The sequence below is a fragment of the Anopheles gambiae genome, chromosome 2 (genome assembly GCF_943734735.2).
Source record: "Anopheles gambiae chromosome 2, idAnoGambNW_F1_1, whole genome shotgun sequence".
Classification (NCBI taxonomy): Eukaryota; Metazoa; Arthropoda; class Insecta; order Diptera; family Culicidae; genus Anopheles; species Anopheles gambiae.
Window position 1 is genome coordinate 79288787 of NC_064601.1, and position 24924 is coordinate 79313710.

General features: G+C 44.3%; 3 protein-coding genes across 4 annotated transcripts; 1 reads left to right on the forward strand and 2 right to left on the reverse strand.

Moving 5' to 3' along the window:
- Positions 1-301: 301 nt before the first annotated feature.
- Positions 302-10555, reverse strand: LOC3289903 (uncharacterized). Of its 2 annotated transcripts, none has more exons than XM_061652636.1 (12): positions 10371-10555; positions 9044-10092; positions 8871-8961; positions 8638-8788; positions 8382-8558; positions 8159-8307; positions 6934-8088; positions 6725-6827; positions 6418-6594; positions 6138-6313; positions 4552-6057; positions 302-4464 (listed from the first exon to the last, which is right to left on the reverse strand). In XM_061652636.1, exons 1-12 carry the CDS (start codon positions 10419-10421, stop codon positions 3373-3375), a joined length of 5877 nt encoding a protein of 1958 aa, XP_061508620.1. In that variant the 5' UTR covers positions 10422-10555; the 3' UTR covers positions 302-3372. The 2 variants fall into 2 exon arrangements, with proteins under 2 accessions (XP_061508620.1, XP_558523.4); XM_558523.4 differs by having other exon boundaries at positions 6704-6827.
- Positions 10556-11052: 497 nt separating this feature from the next.
- On the forward strand, positions 11053-11671 carry LOC1274814 (U6 snRNA-associated Sm-like protein LSm2). Its single transcript, XM_314020.4, has 3 exons — positions 11053-11161; positions 11226-11293; positions 11421-11671. The coding sequence occupies exons 1-3, from the start codon at positions 11159-11161 to the stop codon at positions 11635-11637; spliced, it is 288 nt and encodes a 95-aa protein (XP_314020.2). The 5' UTR covers positions 11053-11158; the 3' UTR covers positions 11638-11671.
- A 2390-nt stretch (positions 11672-14061) lies between these two features.
- On the reverse strand, positions 14062-24531 carry LOC3289904 (LIM homeobox transcription factor 1-beta). Its single transcript, XM_061642773.1, has 4 exons — positions 23591-24531; positions 16319-16523; positions 14980-15791; positions 14062-14909 (listed from the first exon to the last, which is right to left on the reverse strand). The coding sequence occupies exons 1-4, from the start codon at positions 23703-23705 to the stop codon at positions 14566-14568; spliced, it is 1476 nt and encodes a 491-aa protein (XP_061498757.1). The 5' UTR covers positions 23706-24531; the 3' UTR covers positions 14062-14565.
- Positions 24532-24924: the final 393 nt, after the last annotated feature.

The window sequence follows — 24924 nt, forward strand, 5'->3', positions numbered from 1 at the left end:
AACAGTTTCATGATTTGTATGAATTCAGGATCAGTTCCAGGACCGCTAGTACGTCTAGTATTAGTTTCTAGATCAGTAGGCGAGCAAGATCATTTACATAACTGTTATGGGTTTGGGATGAGTTCCAGCACAGGTATGGGTTTAGGATTAGTTCCAGGATCAGTAATGGTTCAGCATCAGAGTGTCTTATATCTAAAGGTCACCTGGAAATTACGAGGTATAGAATATAGAGAGGTCCTTGAACGTGTTCGATCGGTTTCGGGTGTAAGTTGTCGAAAAAAAAAACACAAACACACAATACTTTTTCGATTCGTCTTTACATTGTTTTGTTTTCTTCACAATTATTGTTTCTGGTTTTAGCATTTATTTGCAATAATAGTTTTAATGTTACAATAATAATGATAATAATAATAATAATAATAATCAATAATAAACGTGTATATAATAGATTAATAGTTATTTTAATTTGTGTATCGTTTCACTTACGTTTCACCCACCTTTCTGCCTTTCTTATCCATAGTGTGTATCCTCTATAAGTGTAATTTCCGTGTGAGAGACGGTGTAACCTGCGCTAGCACGTTCTGGCTTTCCGACACGTCTACACGTCCTTCCACCTTCCGACTCTGTGGCTGTATGTATAATATTTTTCGTTCATTAACTTTCTCCAGGCTTGCTGGAAAAATTGTCGGTGCCAGAGCTAGCTGTCTTTGTCGGTAATATCTATGCATGTATATAATTCTATTTATTGTATTATTTTTTTGTTTGTGTGTTTTTGATGAGCTGAGATAGATGCTAAACGTCGTCCTTTGCTTCGCTTACATTGCTTTGTAATAAAATAGATACCGTGTAATCTGAATGAATGAGAGAGTATTGGAGTATGAGAGTTTCGTGTTCGCTGGTCGTCTTCCATCAACACCTGCTAACGGTCAGGAAATGAGCAGCCACGCATAACCATGACAACGGAGGTGGCAGAGACAGGCTTGAATTCTTGATTTCAAAATGGCATTCTTCCAGTACGGTTTCTGCTGCTTAGTTTAGAGTGTGTGAATCGTGTTTAGTACTCTTTGCGATTGAATTTAAAACGAAAAGAGGGGGTTTGTCGTCTGCTTAATTCTTCTGTTTCTTTTTTTACAAACAAACTCTCCACTTTTCTCTTATCTGCTGTAATTTACAAGTAGTGTGGTGTTTTTTTTTTACTTCATTACTATCCTTGCTCTTGTGTGTATAGCTGTTTTGTCTTTTTGGTTTGCAGTACTTGCAACCATTTGTTAGCTTCAATGCTGAATTTATAATCTTCCTTTTCGCTTCGTTTTGTACACACAATGTGTTTTACTTTTGTTTCATTCAATTATTTCGGCGTTTTTCTGCTGTACTCGTGCCAGTTTCCCGACCGCTTTTAAAGCATTAATTATGTTTGCTTCTGCTTTCTTTGTGGTTTGTGTTGTGATAGAGCATACCCAAAACAATGAGAACTATCCTTATATCCTGCACATTGTCGTTCAGCAGGAGTATCAGCAGTGTGTGTAAGCAAACTGCACCTAACTAACGCAAATGCAGGGTTTTGCGGAGATCATCATGCCGTGTGCTGGAAGGACAAACAAAACACAATATTTCTAGTGTTTGTTGGTCAATATTTTACGGATACGGTACAGAAGGTATGGTTGTTGTTGTGTCGCTACATCGTTGCTTTACAGGATGTACAATTTACATGCTTATACATTTAAACGCTACCGTGTATCTCTGCTAAACTGTTTGCTTATTGTGGTGGTCGCTTTAGCTCGTGTATTGCCTTTTTTTCAAATAGAGGGAAGAAACGAAACGAACGAAACATATTTTACACGCGAAAGAGTTTCAGATTAAAAAAAAAACAGTCAATTTCAAGTCGAAACAAAAGCAGAATGTACTTTACTTCCGCTTGCAGAACCGGGCTAGATAAAAGCTACGCAACACATACGAAAGACTATTTACAATTGTGAGTTGCATAAGCATCTCTACGACTTAAAATGGTGGCCTGTGCCACACAAAAAAAAACAATAGATAAAATAAAACAAAAATATACTAATGGTTCTGCATTTGAGTGCAACAATCCCTTCGTAAAACAAAATACCTAAAAACAACAACTAATCCTGGACTAATAAATGTGAAGTGTGTTTATACGATCAGCTCAGCTAATTTGCACCCTAACCCTGATACAGCTCGGTCTTTTTCTTTTTTAGATTTAAATTTTATCCACTTTACAGCTCTTTTAGTAAGAGTCTAGTAGTAAGAGTCTACGCGCACCTACATTTGTCAGCTATTCGCAATCATATTGTTCATGCTTTCCTTCCTTCCTTCCTTCCTGCTTACGCTACAGAGTGCGGCCGGAGAGTTAGCAGTATTTTTTGCCGGCCACTGTTTTTGATTTGATACCCCCAAAACTTACAACTACTTAAAACAATGCGTCTATTTTCACATGTACCGCTGTGTGCGATACGCGCAGTATTGCGTATAAAGCTGGCGCCAGCATTTGTTTGCGCTGAGCCACATGCGCGCTCAGCTAAAAGCCCTTTTTCGGTTGTCCCGATTATTCCTCCTATCCTTTCCTAAGAGCTCGCTCTCATGGCTAAAGCAAACGTGTTCTACACGTTTACCGAGTGAGTGTGTGTGTGTGTTTTTTATGTCAAGGGAGCCAGTTTTGCACCTGATAGAGTTGTTCCGTTTTTTTTACTCAACGCATCGAGATTTAAATAAAATCTAAAATAAGGTGTTTTCGTCGAGAGACCGTTTCATAGCAAAAAAAAAAAACTAATTCTGTTCCTGATTAAAAAGAACACATCACTAGTGGTGCAGTAGGTGCTAAAAATTAAGCTAAAGTTTGTAATTTGCAGTTTGCAGTTTTAGATTAATGTTTGTTTACCACATTTCCCAGCACTTTGTTCTTTTTGTCCAAATTGTCGCCTTTCGTCGTATTCGGTACATGCCAAATGTAATATCGTTTCTGATGACAGCACTTAAATGTGCACACCGACCGAATTGTACGCCGTTGGGCGAGCATTAGTCGAGCGAAAAGAATGAATAAAGTTCGATGGTAGCCTCCTCTGTACGGTACACACTTAATGTAATGTAACGATACCAAACATGGACGATCGTCACGATCATTCATTAGATGATGACGCGACGAACGGTCGACCTATAAAGCATTATCGTTATAGTTAACAAGGTACAACACACCGGAACGTTTTGGGTGCAATATAAAATGGGAATGTTTGCAGTTTACAATTTGACTAAATGAGCAAACGTACGAACGTGCTAAAGGTCGGCTTAGCACTGTAATGTGTATAGGTAGACGGACACGACGATTAGGAAGAAGAGAAGAAAAAGCTACGTTCGCTATTACACGTACTGAAAGGACTGTTGCAGATAGTCGATTGATTCCGTGAAACTGTCGACAAAGGGTAGATTGTTCGGCGTTTTCGCGATATCCGTGGGCAACGCAGAAGGATTTGCACCAGCATTGGCATGATCGGCTGCGTTCTGGGAGGGATTAAAACTCATACCGGGCTGTTGGGGAGGTTGTTGTTGCTGCTGCTGCTGGCCGGGTACGCCAGCATGTGCTGGATTGTGATGTGCCATATGAGTGGGACCACCGCCAGACAAACTGCTACCACCACCACCACCACCACCACCACCGCTTCCACTGGGCACTTGCCCGGGTGGTCCGGGTGCGTGTGGATGATGTTGCATCATCTGGGGATGATGTGGTAGATGGGCGTTGTACTGTTGTTGCATTTGCTGCTGCTGCTGCTGCTGCAAGTGGTGCTGATGATGAGGATGATGCGGACTGGGAGTTTGCTGTGCCGAATGTCCATGGCTATGCTGCATCTGACCATGGCCATGAGGGATTCCCATCGAATGGCCCATCGTACCGGTATGATGAGAATGTGGTACCTGCTGATGTGCCCCGTGATGATCTGAAAAATATTGCTGCTGCTGCTGCTGTTGCTGCTGGTGTTGCTGATGATGGTGCTGGTTCACCATTTGGCCTGGCTCTACGCCCGGCAGCATCTGCGCGTGACTGTGCGATGGATGTTGCTGTTTGTGAAAATGGGTTCCTTTCGCATGCGGCTGCTGCTGTTGCTGATGTAGCTGTTGTTGGTGCTGCTGCTGCTGTTGCTGTTGATGGTGCTGATGATGTTGTACTTGCTGTGACGTTAACGCAGGCGATTGGGCAGACTGCCCTCTCGATTGTGGATGAGTATCGGAACTGGTACGTGGTGTGGAAACCATTTCATAGCCTTGCTGCTGCTGTTGTGACTGCTGTTGCTGCGTCTGCTGTTGTTCGAAGCTACTGTTGCTACTGCCCATCATTTCTAGATTGTTTAAAATGTTCCCTAGACTGTTGTAAGCACCAACAGTGCTGCCCGTATTTGCACCGCTTCCTTCGTCTTGGAATTCCATCTTCATCATGTTCGCATTCCACATGTCCTGAAAGTGCACATTACATTGTTTACAATTGGGCTCTAACACTCTCAAACAATTTACTTCAATTAAGAAACAGCAAAATTTTCTTACCTGATATCCCATCATTTCTTGGCTGTTCATATTCATCATGTGCTGTTGCTGCTGCTGCTGCTGCTGCTGCTGCTGATGGGTGTGTTGTTCTTGCACAGATTTATTTTGCAGCCCAGCAACCTGCGCATGGTGAGAATGATGAGGAAGATGTTGCTGCTGCTGTTGCTGTTGAAGCTGTGACTGTTGTGCATGCTGATGTTGTAGATGCTGCTGTGCATGATGGGGAGATTGGTGCTGCAGTTGTTGGGGTGAAAGGAAGCCAGCCGTTGTGTTACCACCACCCACTCCTGGACTTCCGGCCGAACCAGGTTCATGCATTGCGTTGTAGTATTTGTTGGCGGTAGCACTTTTCATCGTCCCGCTACCAGATGCCGCCTGCGGTTGTCCTGCCGACCCACTTATTAGGCCTGGTTCAGCATTGGTCGGAGTTCCCATCTCCATGCTCTGCCAATCGAACGCATTATTCATCTGGCCATAGCCGTAGGGAATGTTGGTTGCGTTGCCGCTTGCCGTTCCGCTGGTTCCTGGCACTGCTGTGTCGCCCATTCGGTATGCCATAGACACCGACTGTTGTTCGGGGTTAGCTGCCGATGCCGTGGCGCCGGAGCGGCCACTGTAGTGAAGCCCCGCAGAACTGCCCGGATTGCCCATTCCGATAAACTGAGCTTGAGCGGCATGGTGGTGAGCATGGGCTTGTGAATGATGTTGCACTAGCTGAGCTTGTGATTGTTGCTGTGTAGGCTGTTGCTGTTGCTGTTGCTGTTGCTGCTGTTGCTGTTGCTGTTGTTGGAGATGATGCTGATGGTGATGATGATGAGGATGATGAGGGCCGCTGGAAGCGACGACACCCGCACCAGGCGGTCCCAGCACACTGTTGTAGTTCAATCCACTAGCATCGTAAGGATTGTAAGGTATATTAGCACCACCGCTACCATTGTTAATACCACTCATTCCTGTGCTGCTGCCGGCGCTGCTCGTTCTCGACGGAGGCACCACCATCATACCGCCAGCGGATGATCGACCGTCTGTTTTCAGCCCAGCTGCAGGATTTCCCATCGCCATCATCGGGTTCGAGCCGCCCATCTGGCCCATCACATTCGGCTGCCCTCCCGCCGGCATTGTCACACCCGGCAGTGGATCCGGATGGTGCATTGCTTTCTCCATGCCTTTCAGCGCACCGGAGCCACCCGGAGCATTGGACGTTCCTGACGCCATTGTGCCCGGCAGCAGCTTGACTCCGCCAGGCATACCGATACCGGCAACGACCTTATCCGCCATTGGCTCGTGGGCTAAAACATTGCCTACAGGTACGGGAACCGTCGACAGCCCGGCCGGGTGTGCCATCTTTTTGTGCTTCGCCAGGTTTGCCGCCGTCCGGAATGCTTCCTTGCAACCATCGATCGGGCATCGGAAAGCGGCCTCCTCTTCGTGGCACAGTTTATGGCGTTTGAGCGATCGACGGGCAGCAAAGAGCTTGTTGCAAATGTTACATTTGTATTTTTTGTCCTGTTGAAAAAAAGGAAATGGTTTTAATCATGAGTGCGCCCTATCGCTTTTCAATTCCAATTTCATCCAGTTTCACCTACCATCGAATGGGCTATTTTGATATGTTCCTTTAGTGCTTCCTGCGTGAGGAAGGACGAGGCGCAGTGCTCACAGATGATGGACCGATCCGTCACCGTCTGGTGCACCAGCTGATGCTTGTCGTAGTCCTGTTTCAATATGAAAACCTTCGAGCACTGTTCACAAGCAAACCAAACGTCTGTGGAGGGATGAAGGAGAAGAAACAAAACCAAAATGAACCTTACGGACATTAGCTGCGCGTTGCAGAGTGCCGACAACGGCAGTGCCACCGGACCAACGTACCATTCTTGTGACACTTCAGCATGTGCTGGTAAACTTTTAGGTTGGAGTTGAATATTGCACTACATATTTCACACGCTATGCTTTCGGTGTGATGGTTTGTTTTGTGAATGTGCCGATCGAGCTGCGCTCCCGTAGCGAACACCAGATTGCATGTTTTACAATTTAACCGCAGCAGCTCTGAAACATAGTGAAAAAAGGGGAAAACAAAATATGAAATTTCATGCAACTGCTGTTATAACCGCAAGGGATTTTGTTTTGTTTCGTTTTTTTATAGCGATCGTCGTACTTTTGCTCGGGTGATCTTTACCATCCTTGGCCGCAAAATGGTCCTGCACATGAAGATGGTACTGTTGTGCATTTATGAAGTTGGTTTCATCGCAGTGCTCACACATAAAGTTACCCTCCGGCAGCTACACGACGGGAAATAAAATAAAACAAAAAGGAAATTATTTTGGATCAACATAATAATCCTCCCATATTGACTATGCAGGATAAATTAACGCTACCAGCACTTACAGGGAAACGCCTCGTGCCGCCCGCTAAGCTGCCACTGCCCATAAAGCTGCCCGCTGTGCTGGCCATCGGATTTGCCATTGGTCCAAGCCCGTGATGGTGTGCTGTGGGGTGTTGAAGGTTCTGATGATTCTGCAGGTGATGGTGTCCACCGTCCATAAAGCTACCCGTCGTGGCCGCCAGTGGATCCTGTAACGGTTGCATACCACCAACGACACTACCGGGAAGTGCTGCCGATCGGTGTGCCGTCGCTGTCCCTGCACCAAACTCGAGATTCTGCCACCCACCCCCGAGGTGTTGTGGTTGTTGTTGATGTTGTAGCTGTTGCTGTTGTAGCTGTAGCTGTTGTTGCTGTTGTTGTTGCTGTTGTTGTTGCTGCTGTTGTTGCTGTTGCTGTTGTTGCTGTTGTTGCTGCTGTTGTTGCTGCTGTTGTTGCTGCTGCTGTTGTTGCTGCTGTTGTTGCAGCTGCAGCGATTGCTGCTGTTTGTTCGTACCAAAGCTGATGGCAGGGTCGTTGAACGTACCGCTGCTTTGCTGTATGCCCGTAACGGAGCAGGTTAGGGCGGATGGGCGCTGGCCCGCCAGGGCGCTACTGCTAGGGGTAAGCGCGCCCGGCACGCTACCGTCACTGCCCGTCGTACCCATCGCTGCTGCCAGCGCCGGCGTCGACGTTCCTGCGGTCGTGTCAGAAAACTCGTAATTAAACGACGACAAATTGTCGCTAAAGTTGGTGCTACTGTCGCCGAGCGACTTTTCGCTGCTTCCGAGCGATTTTTTCAACGTGCTGCTGCCCATACCCTTCAGCGAATCGCACGAGCCGCCGCCCATCGTCGCAACGTCACCGTGCGTGATGAAGTCCGTGCTGGCCGAGCTGGGATCGGCCGATGAGGCAGTGGCCGTGCTTGTGCCCGCCCCAGCTGCGGCTGCCGCCGCCGCCGCCGCAGCCGCTTTCGCTTTCTGCAGTCGCTTCGACGGCGGATCGATGTGATGGGCGGTCTTCATGTGGCGGGCAAGGTGCGATTGGTTTTTGTACGATTCCTTGCAGTTTTCCACCGTACAGCGGAAGGCGCGCTCATCCGAATGGCAAAGTTTATGGCGTTTGAGAGACCGTTTGGCGGCGAACAGCTTGTTGCAGATATTGCACTCGAATTTGTTTTCCTACAAATTAAAAGCGTTGTTTAATATCCTTTTTTTCGCGATCAATCAGTACCGATGATTTGCAACTTACCGGAACGGAATGTGATAGTTTGATGTGCTCCCGTAGGGAGGGCTGCGACAGAAAGGAGGCTCCGCACTGCTCACAGGTGAAGGCTTTGTCCGTAACACTCGTTCCCTGCAGGAGCAAACTTCTCTCTAATGTAGCTTTCTGAGTAAATACTGAAAACGCGAAATGGAAACGGGATCTGTGTTAAAGGCATTTCTTTATAAATTCTTCACTTCTGCTCGCTTACCGTTGTGATGGGTGCGGCTGACGTGCTGGCTGAGCTTGATACTGTTACAAAATATTGCACCACAAATGTCGCACACCAAACCTTCCGCCTGGTGGTTGGTTTTCTGGATGTGCTTTTCGAGATATTTCTGGTTGTTAAAAACGATACCGCATGTTTTACAGCTGTACTTGTGAGTTTCTGAAATGATAGGGAGTGGAATGAAGGAGTTCACAGCGATGCACTCACTGGTGCCGAAAGCTAAACTTAGCATACTTACTTTTACAGTTTTGCTCCGCTACCCTATCCTTGCTTATAAAATGACCCTGGACGTGTATCTGATACTGTTGATTTCGCGTGAAGGTTTCCCCGCAGTGCTCACATATGTGAGGCCGGTTTTTGTGATAGATTCGATTGTGTTCAACGATTTCCTGCAAATAAGCATGGGCAACATTTTTCGACATTATTCACTCCGTTTGCTCCGGACAGTACACGTGTGAGCAATCATCATACCTCTGAGGTTACTCCTCGCTGTTTGCCACAATCGGGACAAAATCCCGGATGGTGGCTGAAGTGGATGACAAGAGATTTGCGTTTCCTATAGCTGCGGCGGGATGAGAAAAGGAACGTTTATAATAACACACACAGTCAACAATGCAATCAGCAGAATATGCACACACACACACCTTTTATCACAAAGTAAGCACTGGTACACCTGTTCCTTGTTGCGCTCGTGCGAAACCATGCTGGAATCGTTCGTGTCCAGCGTGTTGGTGTCGGACGACAGCATCAGCGAGGTGTTGTTGGTGGACGATTCCTCCTCCGAGAAGATTTCGTTCGAATTGTCTATCGAGTCGTCTTCCTTCATCAGCAGAAGGTCCTCGTCGTCCTCGTCCTTGATCTCCTCGAAGCAGTGATCGTCTGCGATCGAGTACGGTGTGTCGAAGTCGAACTCCTCCTTCTTGATGTACGTGGCAGGTGGCGAGTGGGACGAACCGCTTCCGTAGCAAATGGCGGGAAGGGAGGTGCGCACTGTGACCGTGGTTAGGGCGGGCCGTTTCCGTACAAATATTCGCTCGTTTTTGTAGATTTTCCACGCGGGAAAGATGCTTTGCTCGAACATGTTGAACAGTAGCTTAAAATCGTGATTGGCGATCATACGAACCAGCGCACGATTCATCCGCACGTTCCCCAGCCACCGATTTGCACTCCCCGCTCGCTGTCCCGCCTTGAGCAACGTTCCACCTCTGCTGCTGTACTCTGGTCCTAGCCGCACGCTGCCGGTCAGTGGTAGACCGTCGAACAGGTTGCCCCGCAGTAGCTTCCCCCGAAGGTCCCAGGGGGCTAGCGGCGGTTCGCGGGTGCGGTGCGGGTGCATCAACAACAAACCATCGCTACCGAGCGACAGATCCGTGCAGCGGACGCTGGTGCTGGTATCGATGTCGAGACAGGCCTTGCCCGCGATGTCGCCACCAAACGAGGACACGGTCGTGTGGCCGGTGGCGACCGACAGGGACGAGCCGGACGCTGGCGCGCTGCGCGTCTTCAGCAGGTTCACCACAATCACATTTTCGATATTGTTCAACTCTTTGAGTATTGCTGGTTTGTAGAGACGCTCCTGGCAATCGTTGTACAGGAACTTGACGTACAGCTTGATGGCCGAGATGAGAAACAGCAGCGCCTGGTATTTATCGTCTGACTGTAGACATTTCAGCGTTTTGATCAGCGCTTTGACCTGGTACGCGGGAAGGACGCAAGTGATGGTAGCGCGCACAGCGGCGGGGCGCATTTTCGACAGCGGAGAACATCGGGCCACAGACATATTGTGCAATGGACGCGCCAATCGTGGTAACGCACCGACGGAACACACAAAGGGAGAGAGAGAAAAACAGCGTAGCATTAGCTGGGGGGAACTGGTTGGAGTGTTGCAGACCCAATTTACGAGCCACTGAGGGCATCATCGACCCGTCTCGGGAGTGGCCAGCGGAAATGAGGCCATTCGCCAGCACCTACCTGTATCTGGAACGCATGTGCCCGTGTCCGGTGCTGCATTTTCACTTCCATTTAGGCCGGGAAATAGTAAGAAAATTAAAATTTTCTTTGATTGTTTACCAAAATCCTATTCTTTGACATATTGCTTTTCAGAGTTTTTTGCTGCTTGACTTCTTTTTTATTTGTCAATTTCTGATGCGAAGAAGCAAGGTCAGTATGTGACCAGGCTGGACCATTGTATCGCGAATTGACAGGACACGATGGAAAACGTACCTCAAATGCCAATGACAGTTTGGCGCAACGAATGGCCGTCGAAATGGGTTTTTGTGTGTTGTTATGCACAGTTTGTGTGTTAATTATTTATGAAGGAGTTTTTCTGATGGTTTGCTTATGGGAAGGAATCTTCAAAACAAATTATAAAGAAGGCGATCATTTAAAACAAAATCGGTAACAAATATTCGTATGAATCTTAACTTATCGTTTTAATGTCAATTCATATTAAACAGTTCCTATGAAAGAGGGAATTGGATAATTATTTAAAATTATTCTACAAATTGTAATTATTTTATTCATGTACTGTTTTTTCTCGCACAAATTGAATGAAATAAATTAATGAAACGTAAAAGATGGGCGAAATTTATTTGAACGATGTTAAAAATTGATTGAAAAAAAATCGATAATTGCTGTCAAACGGTACAGAAATGGACGGACCTGGCCCATGCGTTGTAATGCCATTTGCGCCAATGTCGGCAAAGTACAAAACAAAGCCTCATCGTTCGAGACTGTAGAAACTTTAATCTTTCATTAAGATGGTAAATAGAACCTTTAAATGAGGAGTAAAGGAAAAACTAACCAACCATTGTTTGACGTTTGTAGCTATTCTATTCCTTTTTCAAATCTCTCGTCGGGAAGGATGTCGTTGTCGAACTGAAAAATGACCTGAGGTAAGCATAGGCCCCAGTGCTTGCAGTGTCCATTTGCAGAGCAAGTTTGGCTTGCCGGCATATGCGAGATAATTTAGCTCTTTTATTTCGTATCCATCTTTCTGATCCCAAATGTGTATCGTTGCAGTATTTGCGGAACGCTACATTCGGTTGATCAGTATCTAAACATAAAGCTCACAGACATCAGCGTGACCGATCCGGAAAAGTATCCACATATGCTGTCGGTAAAGAATTGTTTCATCCGAGGTTCGGTCGTACGGTACGTGCAGCTACCAGGAGACGAAGTGGACACACAGCTGCTGCAAGACGCAGCTCGAAAAGAAGCTGTAACAAGCGTACGATAAGTAAAGGCAACGCGTAAAGTTGTGTAAACACGGAGTAAGTGTGCTATTTTTACGGCAAAGAGGTTGTGGAACATAGCCATGATGACACGCGTCGAATGGAAGGGAAGACTGTTAACGGAGAATTTGGGTTTTTTTTATGATCGGAAGGGGTCCATCTGCGAAATACATGTTCCCGCCTGGGAGTATGTAAAGCACAGGAGAAGTTGGAAGCAAAATTTAAGACAGACTCCATGAAGTTTTTGAACGGAAGAGCTTTACCAACCGGCTCAGGCTATTTCGTATTTAGTATTTCGGAAAACTTTTAGAGATTAAGCATTACGAATGCATGTCAAGAATCCTACACTCCTTCATTTTGAGTTGATTAAGGAGCTCAAGTGAAGCGAAAATAGACACGGACATTGCGTAAGTAGCAATTTACACGGTGATGGGATTAACACAGCATTTGGGTATCGAATCGAAACGGAATGGAAGAAATCAATCGACCTATAATGTACTATAATCAATTGGACTTCAAAGTCCCTCTTCAAATGATCTATCCTTTTTCCAAGTCCGCTATATGAACCTCTAAAGACGTCCGTTCTCGAGAACACCACGGTAGCTCATGCCGCTAATGACGCCTGTTTCCTTAGCCACGGAGGACTCTCTGTTCTTGGTTACGTTAATGTACATCAGTGCATTCAAAGTGTCTACGGATGAAAAAGACCGCTTTGAATTAACCACGTAGAATTCAGTATGATTCTTACTTCTTAGCGAAAGTATTTTCTAGATCGTTCCACATTTCCTTCACTGTGGTCTTCTCTTGTATACATCCTAAGTACTCATCTGAAATGAAACTCACCAGCAACGACTTGACCTTGGCGTCCATTTCCTCGAACTTGGCCACTTCACTAGCTTCTGTTGGAATATCCTTTACGACTGCGTCCTATACCTTCGAGGTTTCAAATACACTTCGACCCTAAACTTCCAGGTGTTGTAGCCTGTTCCGGAAAACTACGACATTCCGTGAACCGCCTTTTCTTTCTGCTTGTCTGGGCCCATAACCTAGAGACGTACGTTCTAGCTGGTGTTTTTTTACAACTAATTATTGGTACATGCTATTACAGGCTACTGCGATCTGCCTTTGCAATTTTTTAAATACGTGATTGCTAGATCTACAATAACCTCGATTAGCAGTTCGTTATACTTCAGTTAAATTCAGGTCTCGTACTACAGGTTAATCCCTTGAATGGCTTGACCAGCTTCAGGCGAGGAAAATACTTCAATACTTACTGCTCCTGGTGATTGGTTTGGAAATGCCTATTCCGGGATGTTTTTTTCTCCAGTTCATAAATTGTCTTATTCAACATGTACATCGAATTTAGCCTGATATAGAATCAGGAAGTGATACTGAAATTTTCTTGATGTTGGAGTTTACTAAAAACACCATCTCGTGCCTTCGTCTCCACACCATCTAGCCCCTTAACTTGGGCCTTCCATGACCCCTCTGTCTTTGTGGACGGCCTAAAAGTACTTTGCGGGCTGGGTCGTCCGGTTCCATGCGTATAGCAAGGCCAGCCCGACGAAGCTTGGCGAGCTTGATACGCTGCACTACAATAATACCACCGCACATCTCGTAAAGGTCGTCGTTGACCTTTGACCCGAGATAGGCGAAATCTTGGGCAAATTTTAGTCTTTACTTCGATTATTTGCAATCCGAGAGTGATGCTAAAGCTGAATTTTTTAAACCACGGAAAAAAATGTAGCCGCTTAGGGCGGTCTTACAAAAAAAACTCCTTCCTTTTAGTGTTTCATTGAATGAGAATTCCTCTATCAAGCTTGTCGCTGGATACTTCAGGAGGTTTGGAGCATTAGTGTAACCGCTCATGGTCTCTACTCGTGTTAATCCTCTACTGACAGGAAACGTTAAATCTGATGAGTTTGTTGGATCATTTGAAAGTACGGCGCTCATGCAATTATGAAAACATGGTCTCAAAGTTGTCTGGAAATGCCAACCGATTTGCTGCCACGCATTCAGGCGGGCTGGTAGTTCAACATGACGAACGAAAAAAAAAAAAATAGGAAAGAAAATGTGTGGCCGGGAATATCTCGATCATCCAAATTTGTAGAGAGGTGGAATAAGTTTAATGAACTATCTGGTCTAACTGGATGATTTAATTTGATGATAAAGTCATCGGAAATTGCAAACTGTTAGTTTACTTCGTTCTCTAAATCCTCAAACTGTATTTCATATCACTGTATGCAGAGTTGTGTAGATTACATCGGTGATACTAGTTCACAGTAGCACAACGCAATAATAGATTCGAAAATTCGTTTAAATCGGCCTATGAAAACCGTTAATTTGGGTACTTTTTGATTCTTTTTACAACGTTTAAAGCTATCGTATGTGGAGAGGGGAGGTGCTATATAGATATTTTCCAAAAGCGCCAGATGACCACGCTAAGCCTTTGAATATATATTACACACTTAAGAGCTTACCTGCAACATTTTTCAAACAAATACGTCATCGATAAGTAATACAAAGTAAACAATCAAGCAGTTTTTTTTTGAAATATTGTTTTTGTCTTTTTTTACATATTTCACAATTGCGCTGTTAGGATTCAGTTTAGCTTCATTGCGGGATGTTTAATAGCCATCGATGACTGTCATTGTGAAATGCTTCTATTTGTCTTTGAACTGAGCTTTCGGGAAGGGAAATTAAAACTCCGTAACAACAATAAATTACTAAAACCTACCAATCTCATAAAGAAAGAAATCCGTTCCGAAAGCAGCAGTTCTGTTGTCTACAAGTAGCTGACTTTGAAGTCATTCTCATTGTTAGCCTGGAAATTGTCCGATTTTTTTTTATGTTGCTTCCGATCGATTGACTAGTTTCGGTGTGCTAATTCATCTACCAACTGCTGATGCGGCAATAGAACCATCCCGCCCCAGTCACTGTTCGATCTGCGCCGAGTTGAAGTAGGAGTTTTGCATCAGGTAGAGCTTATCGATGTGCGTAATGCTGCCCGCCATGTTCGACGCCATCATCGAGCCGATCGTGTTGTTGTTGTGATTGACTAGTTGCTGTGGACCACCGCCGTGCAGCCCGGGACCGGAACAGGTGGGGCCCTGGCCTCCTCCACCACCCCCCATCACTCCGTTGCTATGCAGGTTGGGCTGTAGGTCCAGGTTTTGCAGCGACATCGTGTCGGACGTTGCCTCGTCCACGTTGTCGAAGCTTTCGTCGAGCGAAATGTCCGAACTGCACAGGCTGGCATCGGAATTGTCGGGAAAGTCTGTAATGGTAAGGCATCATTAGTATATTAGTACATACAACAAGCCTGTGAACGCTTGAGGGACACTTACCGGGCGAGTAGGGCAGGTTTGGATTCAACGGTTGGCTGGAGGAGCTGTACGAGCTGTCCAGCCCGAGATAGTGGCTGTGGTCGCTGCTCGGCGATTCCAGCTTGATTGATTTGTCCTCCTTGTCCGAATGGTTTTTCTCGCCGTCGGTCGCACCGTTGGCGTTCGCTTTGGATTTGCGCGAGATCTTCTTCATCTTGGCGCGCTGGTTCTGGAACCACACCTGCACGACTCGTACCGACAGGCCGGTGTCCTTTGCTAGCGCCTCCCTGACCTTGCGGCACGGTTTGGGCGACACGTCGAACGACGCCTTAAACTGGCGGCGCTGGGCCGAGGTGAGGATCGTGCGCGGACGCTTCGGTCCGCGTCGTCCGTCCCGCGTTCGCAGTCCGTCGTCGAGCAGGTAGTCATCGCCGTCCCCGTAGAGGTGGGCGGCCGGTGGCAGATGTGGCCCCAGTCCCGCTCCAGCACCACCGTGGTGGTGATGCATGGCGGCCGCTGCCGCTGCAGCCGCAGCTGCCGCTGCTGCGGCCGCGGAACCGTAGAAATCTTTCTCCAGATCATGCTGACAGATGAGCTTGCCGGCACGGATGGAGAACGGTTCGCCTTTCTGGAGCGGCCGGTTGCAGGTGTAGCACAGGAAGCAGTGCAGATGGTAGACGAGATGTTTCGCTCGCATCACCATCTCGCTCGGCGCGATACGTTCGCCACAGCCGTAACAGTCGCGCTGGTGTTGCTGCTGCTGACCATGCTGCTGACCATGCTGCTGGTGGTGCTGCTGGTTCTGCTGATGCACGGATGACACACCGAAAATCCTATGAAATATAGGGAGGCCAAACATATTAATTTCGTGTGGAAAGCTGCTAGCATCATACCCAGTGGGTTGGTGGGCTGTGTCATGCAGAAATAAAGGACAGGAATTTTATCACACTAACGACCTCGTCGCCGACCGAGAAACCAGTGCCACCGGATGGAATTGCTAGGGCGCTCGTGGGACACCCGTTGGGCATGGACCACCCAGGCAAGGTGACAAAAGCCCACGAATTCGTCTGTCTGTCTGAAGTTTGCCGATGAAAAAACGGGTTCTACTGGATTTCTCGTGATCCGAACAGCCGGTACAAGCGAAGAGGGACTGTTTGCTGTTGATTGAGCAAAAGCTGACAACGAGCACCGTTGATTTCTATCATTGATAGCCCAATGTGTATGTAGGATTTTGTGGGGTGTGAAACATGGCGTTCGGGGCAAACGTTTTGGCGGGACTTTTTGTTCTACAAACACCATCCATACGTAGCGTGTTCCTATACAAACTGTTCTGAACTGTCTTTTTTACGTGAAAACTTACCTATAATAATCATCCTTGCAATAGACCTTGGTGTTTTTGGTGTAGCACGTTTGGCTGAGCTGTATGCGGCATATACAGCAGAGAAGGCACTGCTCGTGCCAGAACTGGTCCGGGGAGAGCTTCATGAAGTAGCGATCCTTAATCTTCTGTCCACATCCTTCACATATTTCCTGCGTCTTTTCGCTCTTGATTGTACCGACGATATCTGCAAAACAGAAGATTCGTATTGGAGAAGTGTTAACCATCGAAGCTTTACAATTGTGCAATGAAAAGGTGTGTTTGGTGCATTGAAATATGTTTGTAGTGTATTATCACTTAAAAAACGTTTCCCACTTGCATGCACATTTGAATGATTTCCTCGCAAAAATAATTGCCTGAAATAGTATCAGGCCCAGCTTAGCTTTCCTCTGTTGACCTTTTCCACCCTTGGTTGCCTCCAGGTTAGAAATCCCGTCGGCTGCGGCGGTTGATAGGTGTTGGGTGCATGAACGGCGGAAGCGTTATGGAAACTTGCAGCCGTGGTGTCATTTTCGGAGCGGATGTGAACGCATAAGACCAGCACATAACAGGCTGTTGCATTTCTGTACTTTCGATGTCGCCCCAAGCTGGTGGGTCAGCCCCGAAATGAGCTCATATCATACAATTTTGTGAACATTCGTAGACTTTAATTAAGACTTTTTTGACAGATATGCGCCATTGTTTAATCAATTCTTTTGATTAATAAAATTACCTTGGATTTTCGTGTAGATTTCAAATTTATGATGATATTTTTAACCATCAAGTAACAAGTTGGAATCCACCTTTTTTTATTTGTAAAGATTGATTTTGACCTTGCGTGAAAGTGAACGTGAAATTTCGGGGTTTTTTTGCTACTTTAATATATAATATATTTTTAATTAAATATTAATCAGAATATCAGGCTTATCGTACACCAAAATAAAGAATATTCAATTTCCCGAATATTAAGACTGTAAAACATATTCATATAATGAATTAAATGCATTTGCTTGTGATTTCCCGCATTCTTTACGGTGCAAATAATGTTGGAATGCATTGGATGCATTGTTGGATTCAAACAAGGGAATGCATTTAATTCATTATTTTAACACGTTTTATGGTCTAAATAGTTGGGGTTTCCTTTCTTTTGGTGTACGATAAGTCATATCCTGATTAATATGTAATAATAGCTAAATAGCTTAACCTGAGCTTAACACCGTATCCTAGCTTCATTGAAACGACCGTTACGTAATTTATAGAAGACCCCTTTGAAGCCATGCTGCATGAGGTTGTTCTTCATGAAAAGCTATAGCTTAGTTACTATAAAATACTTGTAAAATTCAAACGGAATCACTGTTGTAAAGTATACGGTGGAATTTATTGTTGTCACCATTTAAAATGTTAATTTTAAATATTTTAATCATGTTTCTGTGCACTTCTTTGGCTTAGAGGATGCCAACTGTAGAAAAATATATGATAAAATCTGATACAATCATGAAATAATTATCCTATGAGTGATTGTAATTTTAATATGGAAACAATAGCGCATTACTTTTTGTTCTAAAGATTCAAAATAGTTGTACCGTTTAAATGTATCTATAAAAAATTGAATTATGGATTATAAATTGCTGAAACAACCATAAACATGATATGTTCTTTAAATACAGAACCACATGCATGTTAATCTGTGCGTTAATCGATTACAGATGACAGCTTTGCTTTAACAACAGTTTAACTTTAGTGCCCCTAAAATACATCAACATGACATGAGCATAAATAGTTGGCCAGTTGTTGGACTGGAAAGGAACATTATAATGTTGGAGCCATTGCGAAAGAAAAGCGAGGGAATACGCTCAAGTGCATAAACAAATAGTAATAGCCATACCCGAAGCCCAGCGTATACGGGGGGCTGAAGTGCAGCCATATCCAAACGGCAATAAATTGGTCACGTTTTAGTGCGGCAACCAGTCTGCTGGTTGGGGTGGTCCACCAGGGGTGAAGGGGGGGGGGGGGGATGTCAGGACGTGGGGAGCCATCATTCGAATGACCTCCGACCTTATGCTCAATCAGAAAACTTTTGCTTCGGAATGACAAATATCAACGAATGTTTGGGTTTCTGTTTTATTTTTTCCGCTTTTTAATGTACATTTCTCTCTTTGTCCTTTTGCATTTACAGCCGCTGTATCGTCCTGTACATCCTGATTTCATTGCTTGGTAGCTCCCTCTGCGTGTGTGTGTGTGTTTTGGAGCATTTATATGGGGCTTGACGATCAGTCATTTATCAACAGCTTGTAAATTATGAGTGTGCGGTAATTTTTCACCTCAAATGGTGGACGGCCAAGATGGGAGGAACGGTTTTTCTGTTATTTCAAAAAAGCGTTAAAGCAAGCAAAGGCCCACAAATGAATGGAACGTGTGGGTGCTTGTGTGGGGTAAAAGTGATCAATTTTGAATGGTGTAATAAAATATTACTAAAACGCAAGAAAAGGACGTTTGTTGCAAAGCAAGAAAGCCATTAAAATTACGTGGCAAAACAGTGAAGAAAAGATTTCCTCTGATGGATACTTATTCGAGAATGGCTCTTTACGATCAATTTCAAACTCCTAATATTATTTATTCCTTTATGTTTTATTTCGAACGGTCATACAGCCAAATTGCTTAATTGATTTGTTATCAAAAGGTTCAAAAATCGTAATAAAATGATGAAAAAATTTTATACAATTAATGTACAATTTTTAGACCAAATGTACGTGTCACGAGGTTGTTCGTAACATTCCATCGTGAACATTATTTACCGACGGCGAATATGCAAACAAGGTGGAAGGTTGTACGCGCATAAGCTGCAATATTGTGCTCCACGCTTATCAGCTGTTGGCAAACGTGGTTGTTCGGACGCTCCCTGCGCGTGAATTGATATGTTCCGCAAATTGGTCGGTGTATGGTTGGCGCTCTGTTTGCCGAGAGAAAGCAGGGGACAGAGGGCAAAAAACTGCAGGACACGAATGTACAATAACAATAAATCATGCATAAATCATACCACAACAGGCACACAACGCTACAAAAGGAAGGAAGGCAGGCGTACGATATAGTACGATAAGGTGGAAGCGCGGTATTTCCTACTCTACTTGGCTATCTTTTCTGTCTAGTTTTTGTAACAAGTGTTTTTGTTTGTATGTGTGTGTGCGATTGTATTTGACTAATCAATATCACGATCATATGTTTTGATTCCCGCGAGGGGTGTTGTATGATGATAAAATTCCTGTAATTGTTTATCTCTTTGCACCTGTAATATGTTTAATGATTAGCCTAAAAAAGGAGAAAAACATTTTGTAATGCAAAAAAACATTTTTTTGGTAACTTTTGATATTACAAACACAATTTTCTATGCTGTGATTGATTTCTACATTATTACTTGTTAGTGTGAAACTTTATGTAATATTCACGTGGTAATTGTTAAGGGTTAAGGTACGAATAATTATTAATTTAATGAAAGGATACAATTGAAAACATCTAACAAAAATTATAAAAGTGCTGATACAAAGCAATAAATAAACAATTGAAGAGCATAAATTTCTTAAGCCATATGCAGCATAGAGTAGATCCAGCGATGGTTAGGTAAGCATATTTGGCTAAAAGTAAAATATATTTGAAAAATAATCCATGTACAGTCTGTTCCCGAGATACGCGGTTTATACGTTCCCCTGGAATCCGCTTGAAGTAGCTTGAATATCAGCGTATGTCAAATTTCGCGGTTTTCGGCGATAATACAATTGATTTAATTTATTAGCAAAAAAGCAATTTATACTGCATTGGACAATTATTGAAGCAAATTGTATTGATTTCACATTTGATCTGTTTAATCTGTTTAATTTAAGATAGTGTCATAGTTTCCTTTTAGGACTTAAGGGAATTCCATCAATCTCTGTCGACACCTTTCCAAATTTACACGCGTAGACATGAGTATTAAAGCCACCTTTGAACCAACAATCGTATACAGCGCTTTAAGCACCTTCGAAAGGCTCATTTTACACAGGAACCGATAAAGCCCGGCGATATTTTTAGTCTGCCCCACTTGCCACTGCCACTACCACTGCCACAAAAGCTGCGGGGCAGCCACTCGATTGAGCGGTCACGCGAACAAATTTGGCCGAATATTGAAGTGTGTAAAGCGTACCGTCCTGCCAGTAGCCCACCAAGCGCAAAGACCATCGTCTTGAGCTGCAGCCGCGCTTGGAGTGGTGCTTCTTAACTTTAACCCAACGAACCGAGAATATCGATTACGATTCCAGCCCCATTCCATTGCCAATCTCTCCGGTGGTGGATAAAGTTTTCCGTATCGCCCACCGGGTTTCCGCTTTTCGGGGCATTTTTGGGGTTGAGTTGAGGGGGTGGGGGGGGGAAGCTAAGAGGCCGGAATCACAATCCATCCATCCATTCAGGATGTCCGATCGGACTTAGCTTTGTGGCTTTTCGAGGATAGTAAGGATTGGTTAAGTTCGGTTGAGCACTTTATTCCCAGCTGAGAGCTGAGGCCGAGCCGGTGCCGTTGGCCGTAAAAGTTAATGTTTCGCTGAAGTGTTAACTTTCTCGGCCAATGGTATTATTTTCCCCGAAATGCTCCCATTGGCAACGAGCCGTACTTTTCCCACACTCTGCGCAGCACTTCCGCAAGGCACGAAACCGAAGGCACTCGAGCGAAATGCGTCTACTTCAGTTGCGTCTTGGATGTACGGGCGAGGTAAGGTTAAGGTGGTGGCCGGTTTTGCTAATGGCCTTGTGGCGGCGTGTGCTCGTGATAGGAAATTTGGCTGAAGATCATCAAAGGAGGGCTTTAGACGGCTGAGCTCAAGGGCCGAGAGAAGGTTAAAGTGGTTGATGTCTTGCTACCAGAGCTTTACCGTGCAAACAACTCCCACCGGAACCGACCACACGGCTGTACGGCGCTGATCTGTGAAGAAAAGGAGCACGAGAGTTCCTTCTCGACCACTCGACCAACTCTGTAGAGCGGGGTGCTCGAAAAATGGCGTCCCGTAGACCAAGAGCTTGGAATTGATTAAAAGATATCCTTCCTGCTAGTAGTCTCTGTTCTCTCTCTTTTTTCTGTCTATGCTGTGCTAAGGCATCTTACTTTCACCAAATGAAAATTATCTCTTTCTCTTTCGTTACGCTTGCTTGAAGTTGTTCGCATGCGCCTTCCCCGTCGACGGTACGGGAGAAGACAATCCGAGAAGGCGGGAAGATGATGTAAACCACCTTTTTGGGGTGGAAAAGCCCGGCTAACCCGTTTTGCTGGGGAGAAGAATGAGCGGGAACATGTAAAACGAGGCTATTGGTGTTGGTTGTTGGGGAATATGATTTTTTGGTTGTTTGAAAACTTGTTAGCCTTTGCTATAGGTGCACAGGGCGGCTTTTGCATGTGGGGCTTGTGTTTACCCATGTGCCAACATTTCCGAACCTATCGATCGATCGATTGAGTTTTGTGTCAATTTCTTGTGCTGGCGTTTTGGCTTCGTTGAGTTTGGCTTTCCTTTACTAAGTGTTACTTTATTTGCCGGAACGCGGTTCTGTTTTCTTCAATTATTTAATACTAAATTATAACTGTAGTGATTTGATTGTACGCTTCTGTATCATGCCTATAGAATACAGTACTAAACTGTAAGGCTTGAGCTTTTGGTTTTAGAGCGACTTTAAACCAGAATATAAACTAAACAACAAGAAACTACCAAATCAAACAATTTTGAGTTTTTCCTAATTACACCATTTTTAGTAAAAAAGAAGATTTTTAGTAAGAAAGGTGTGTAAAATTGCAGAAGATAGCACAAAAGGAGAGTTACCTAAATTTATCTCTATTTTAATGGGCTAAAGCATCCGACAAAAGTCAAAATGTATTGCTTATTTGTTCAAAGCTGTATGACGTACAAGTGAATCGAACAAAACATTTGCAATACCTTTCCTGTTCCCTTCGTTCAGCACTGTTAACCACCCCTGAGGGTATGCAATGTGCATTTTGAAGATGTTTTTTGGTTTGGTGGTGAAAAAATCCTACACAAGGTGTATTTAAAATATCATGTATATTTCGTAAATATTATTGGTTTGCTGCCCGTCATGGGTTCAAGCCCCGTATGTAATATGTCTCCACATACGTAGGATTGACTATCCTGCTATGGGTAATACATAAGTCACTGACAGCGAAGGCTATTAGTCGCAAAGGAAGGTCAAGATCGACAATGGTTGTTGCGCTAAATAAAAATAAGATTAGTGAGAAAGGTTTGTTTTTGTCAATAATTTATCTACACTGCAATGTATAAATAGTGGAATCAATTGCATTTCGAGTACAAATTCAGCGCCTAAAACAACCCGAATTCTCATAACGCTCACAATAGATGGAACCAATTAAATAAGGTATGTCTGCACTTACTTAAAAAAATGCATTGAAACTAACTATGCAAAGATACTCCAAAAAATATTGAAAACGCAAATAAATAAATTAATTAAAATTGAGTAAATATTTAAAGCGTTTTCCTTCATCCCTGTTCCCTGTACTGGGATATTGTTTATTTATACTGTCTCCTCAGTACACTTTTTGCTCAGCTTTAGTAAGTACGTAATTATTTTTTTAAAAAATATATAAGACAAATATTACAACTAAATTTAATAAGATTTAATCCCATGATTATATAGAAAAAGGTTAAGATATTTGTATAAATTTGCTTTATTTGCTTTAATGTTATACTTTAAATGTTTCCTGCCGGCTGGCTGTTAAATGATCCTATTATTAAAAAAAGGCACATATGGTGCATTACCACTCTTAAATTTTTGAATTTTTTTTCATTATTAAAGTATGAATTTAAAAACAAAATACTATACTGTAGCCTAAATGCCTTGTGCATCGTCGAACGTGTATTCTTTCCCATCAGAATTGAACAACATACAAGAATCACCACGTAGTTCACGAAGCAGTTTTTCAAAAGGGCTTGACAAATCCTAGACCGCAAACGGACGCTTTATCAATAGTGAAGAGAAAGAAGATTCTCATTAATCATTTTCATCTTTCTTTTTGTTATATTTTTACTATTGCACGAGACATGCACGGTAAAGCTTGAACATCGGATGTTCATGTAATAGCAATCTTGACCAAATACTTAGTCTTTTGGCAAAATGCATGATGACCACTGACATTGTAACATACGGAGCATGCACCACGAAAACACGATTCAATCACGGTTCAGTCCACCCTTTCCCATTCCCTCGCAGTCGGCTGTCTGTGCCACTTACCTGCCCGTTCGTTACCGTCCAGCATGCTATTATTATCCTTTAAATTAGTGTCGGCATTTGGTGCCGCAGGAGGCAGACCGGTGTTAATGTTGAGATTATGGTAAAACTCCAGCATGTTTGCAGTTGGTCACGTGTGTGTTTGCTCACTTCAGATCGGAAGTCGTTTTCGGGTGCCTCAAATTTTCACTAGCTACCTACGATATGGTCATTGAGGTTTGCGTTTGGGCTGTTCGGAAGCTTCGACACGGAGTTGCACATAAAATTTGCACGTACACTTTTCTCACGCACGCACAAAGAAACGATTCGAAATATGAAATATTGAAACACACAATCTTGGGTTGGGCATATCTTTCATAGCACGGTGTTCACCATTTTCCGATCGATTTCGTACAATATTTTTCAACATACACGAAATCAAACACCGTATCCCGAGCTTTGGATGATGCGTACGGCGCGTGCCGGATCGATGTATTCTGGTGGCGATGTTTTCGTGGGTCACTGTTCGTACACTGCTGTCACTTCCGCGGGCGCAGACACGTCTGAACGGTGCGAACGACAAAACGCATGTGCGACCGCTTCGAACGGTGGCTGTGCATCCGTCAGTAAACTGGTCCCTTTGGCAACGCGTATGCTACCACCCCGTCCATGCTTTTTCACTCTGCGCACGTGTATGTGTGTGTCTGTGTGTGTATGTGTTGGAGAAAAAAACGCACGTTCTGTCCACTCTCATCACACTCTCCCAGCTGATGAATGGTTTAAGGGTGGAAAACAAGGGCGCCGAATTCCCGCCACCATACGTTGAAAGAAGGGGAAGGAGACGCTTGCTGTGGGTTTCGGTGTGTTTCGGTAGGGATGTGAGAAGCGTTGCCCCTTACGCTAGCGCACACAGTACACGTCGATTTCATCGATAAATCGATTCTGACTTCCGACTGTGTTCGTAGTGGTGCGGCCAAAGAAGTGCAGTGCTGGCACAAGAAGCAGTGCATTCGCTCGTTGGCTGCCGAAAGAATGGCGCATGTGCAGTGGCACGATGGTGGCGTTGCGAAGAAAAATCAGGTAAGCCGCATACCTAACCTAAAAGAAGAAAGAGAAGAAAAGCAAGACGTAGCCACGCCTGTTTTGAAGAATGGTGCAGATGTCAATAGTAAGGAAGAAAAAGAAAAATGACCCTTTGGATATCAGTAGTGAGGGGTACTGGGGTAAACATTGACCATTTAACGTGCGTAAATATGAAACCGTACTTTCGCTGCATTTGCCAGAGATTAAATTGTTAAACGTAATGCGACAGACAAAGCGCAAATGAAAGTGATGTTAGGTTCATCCATATAATAAGT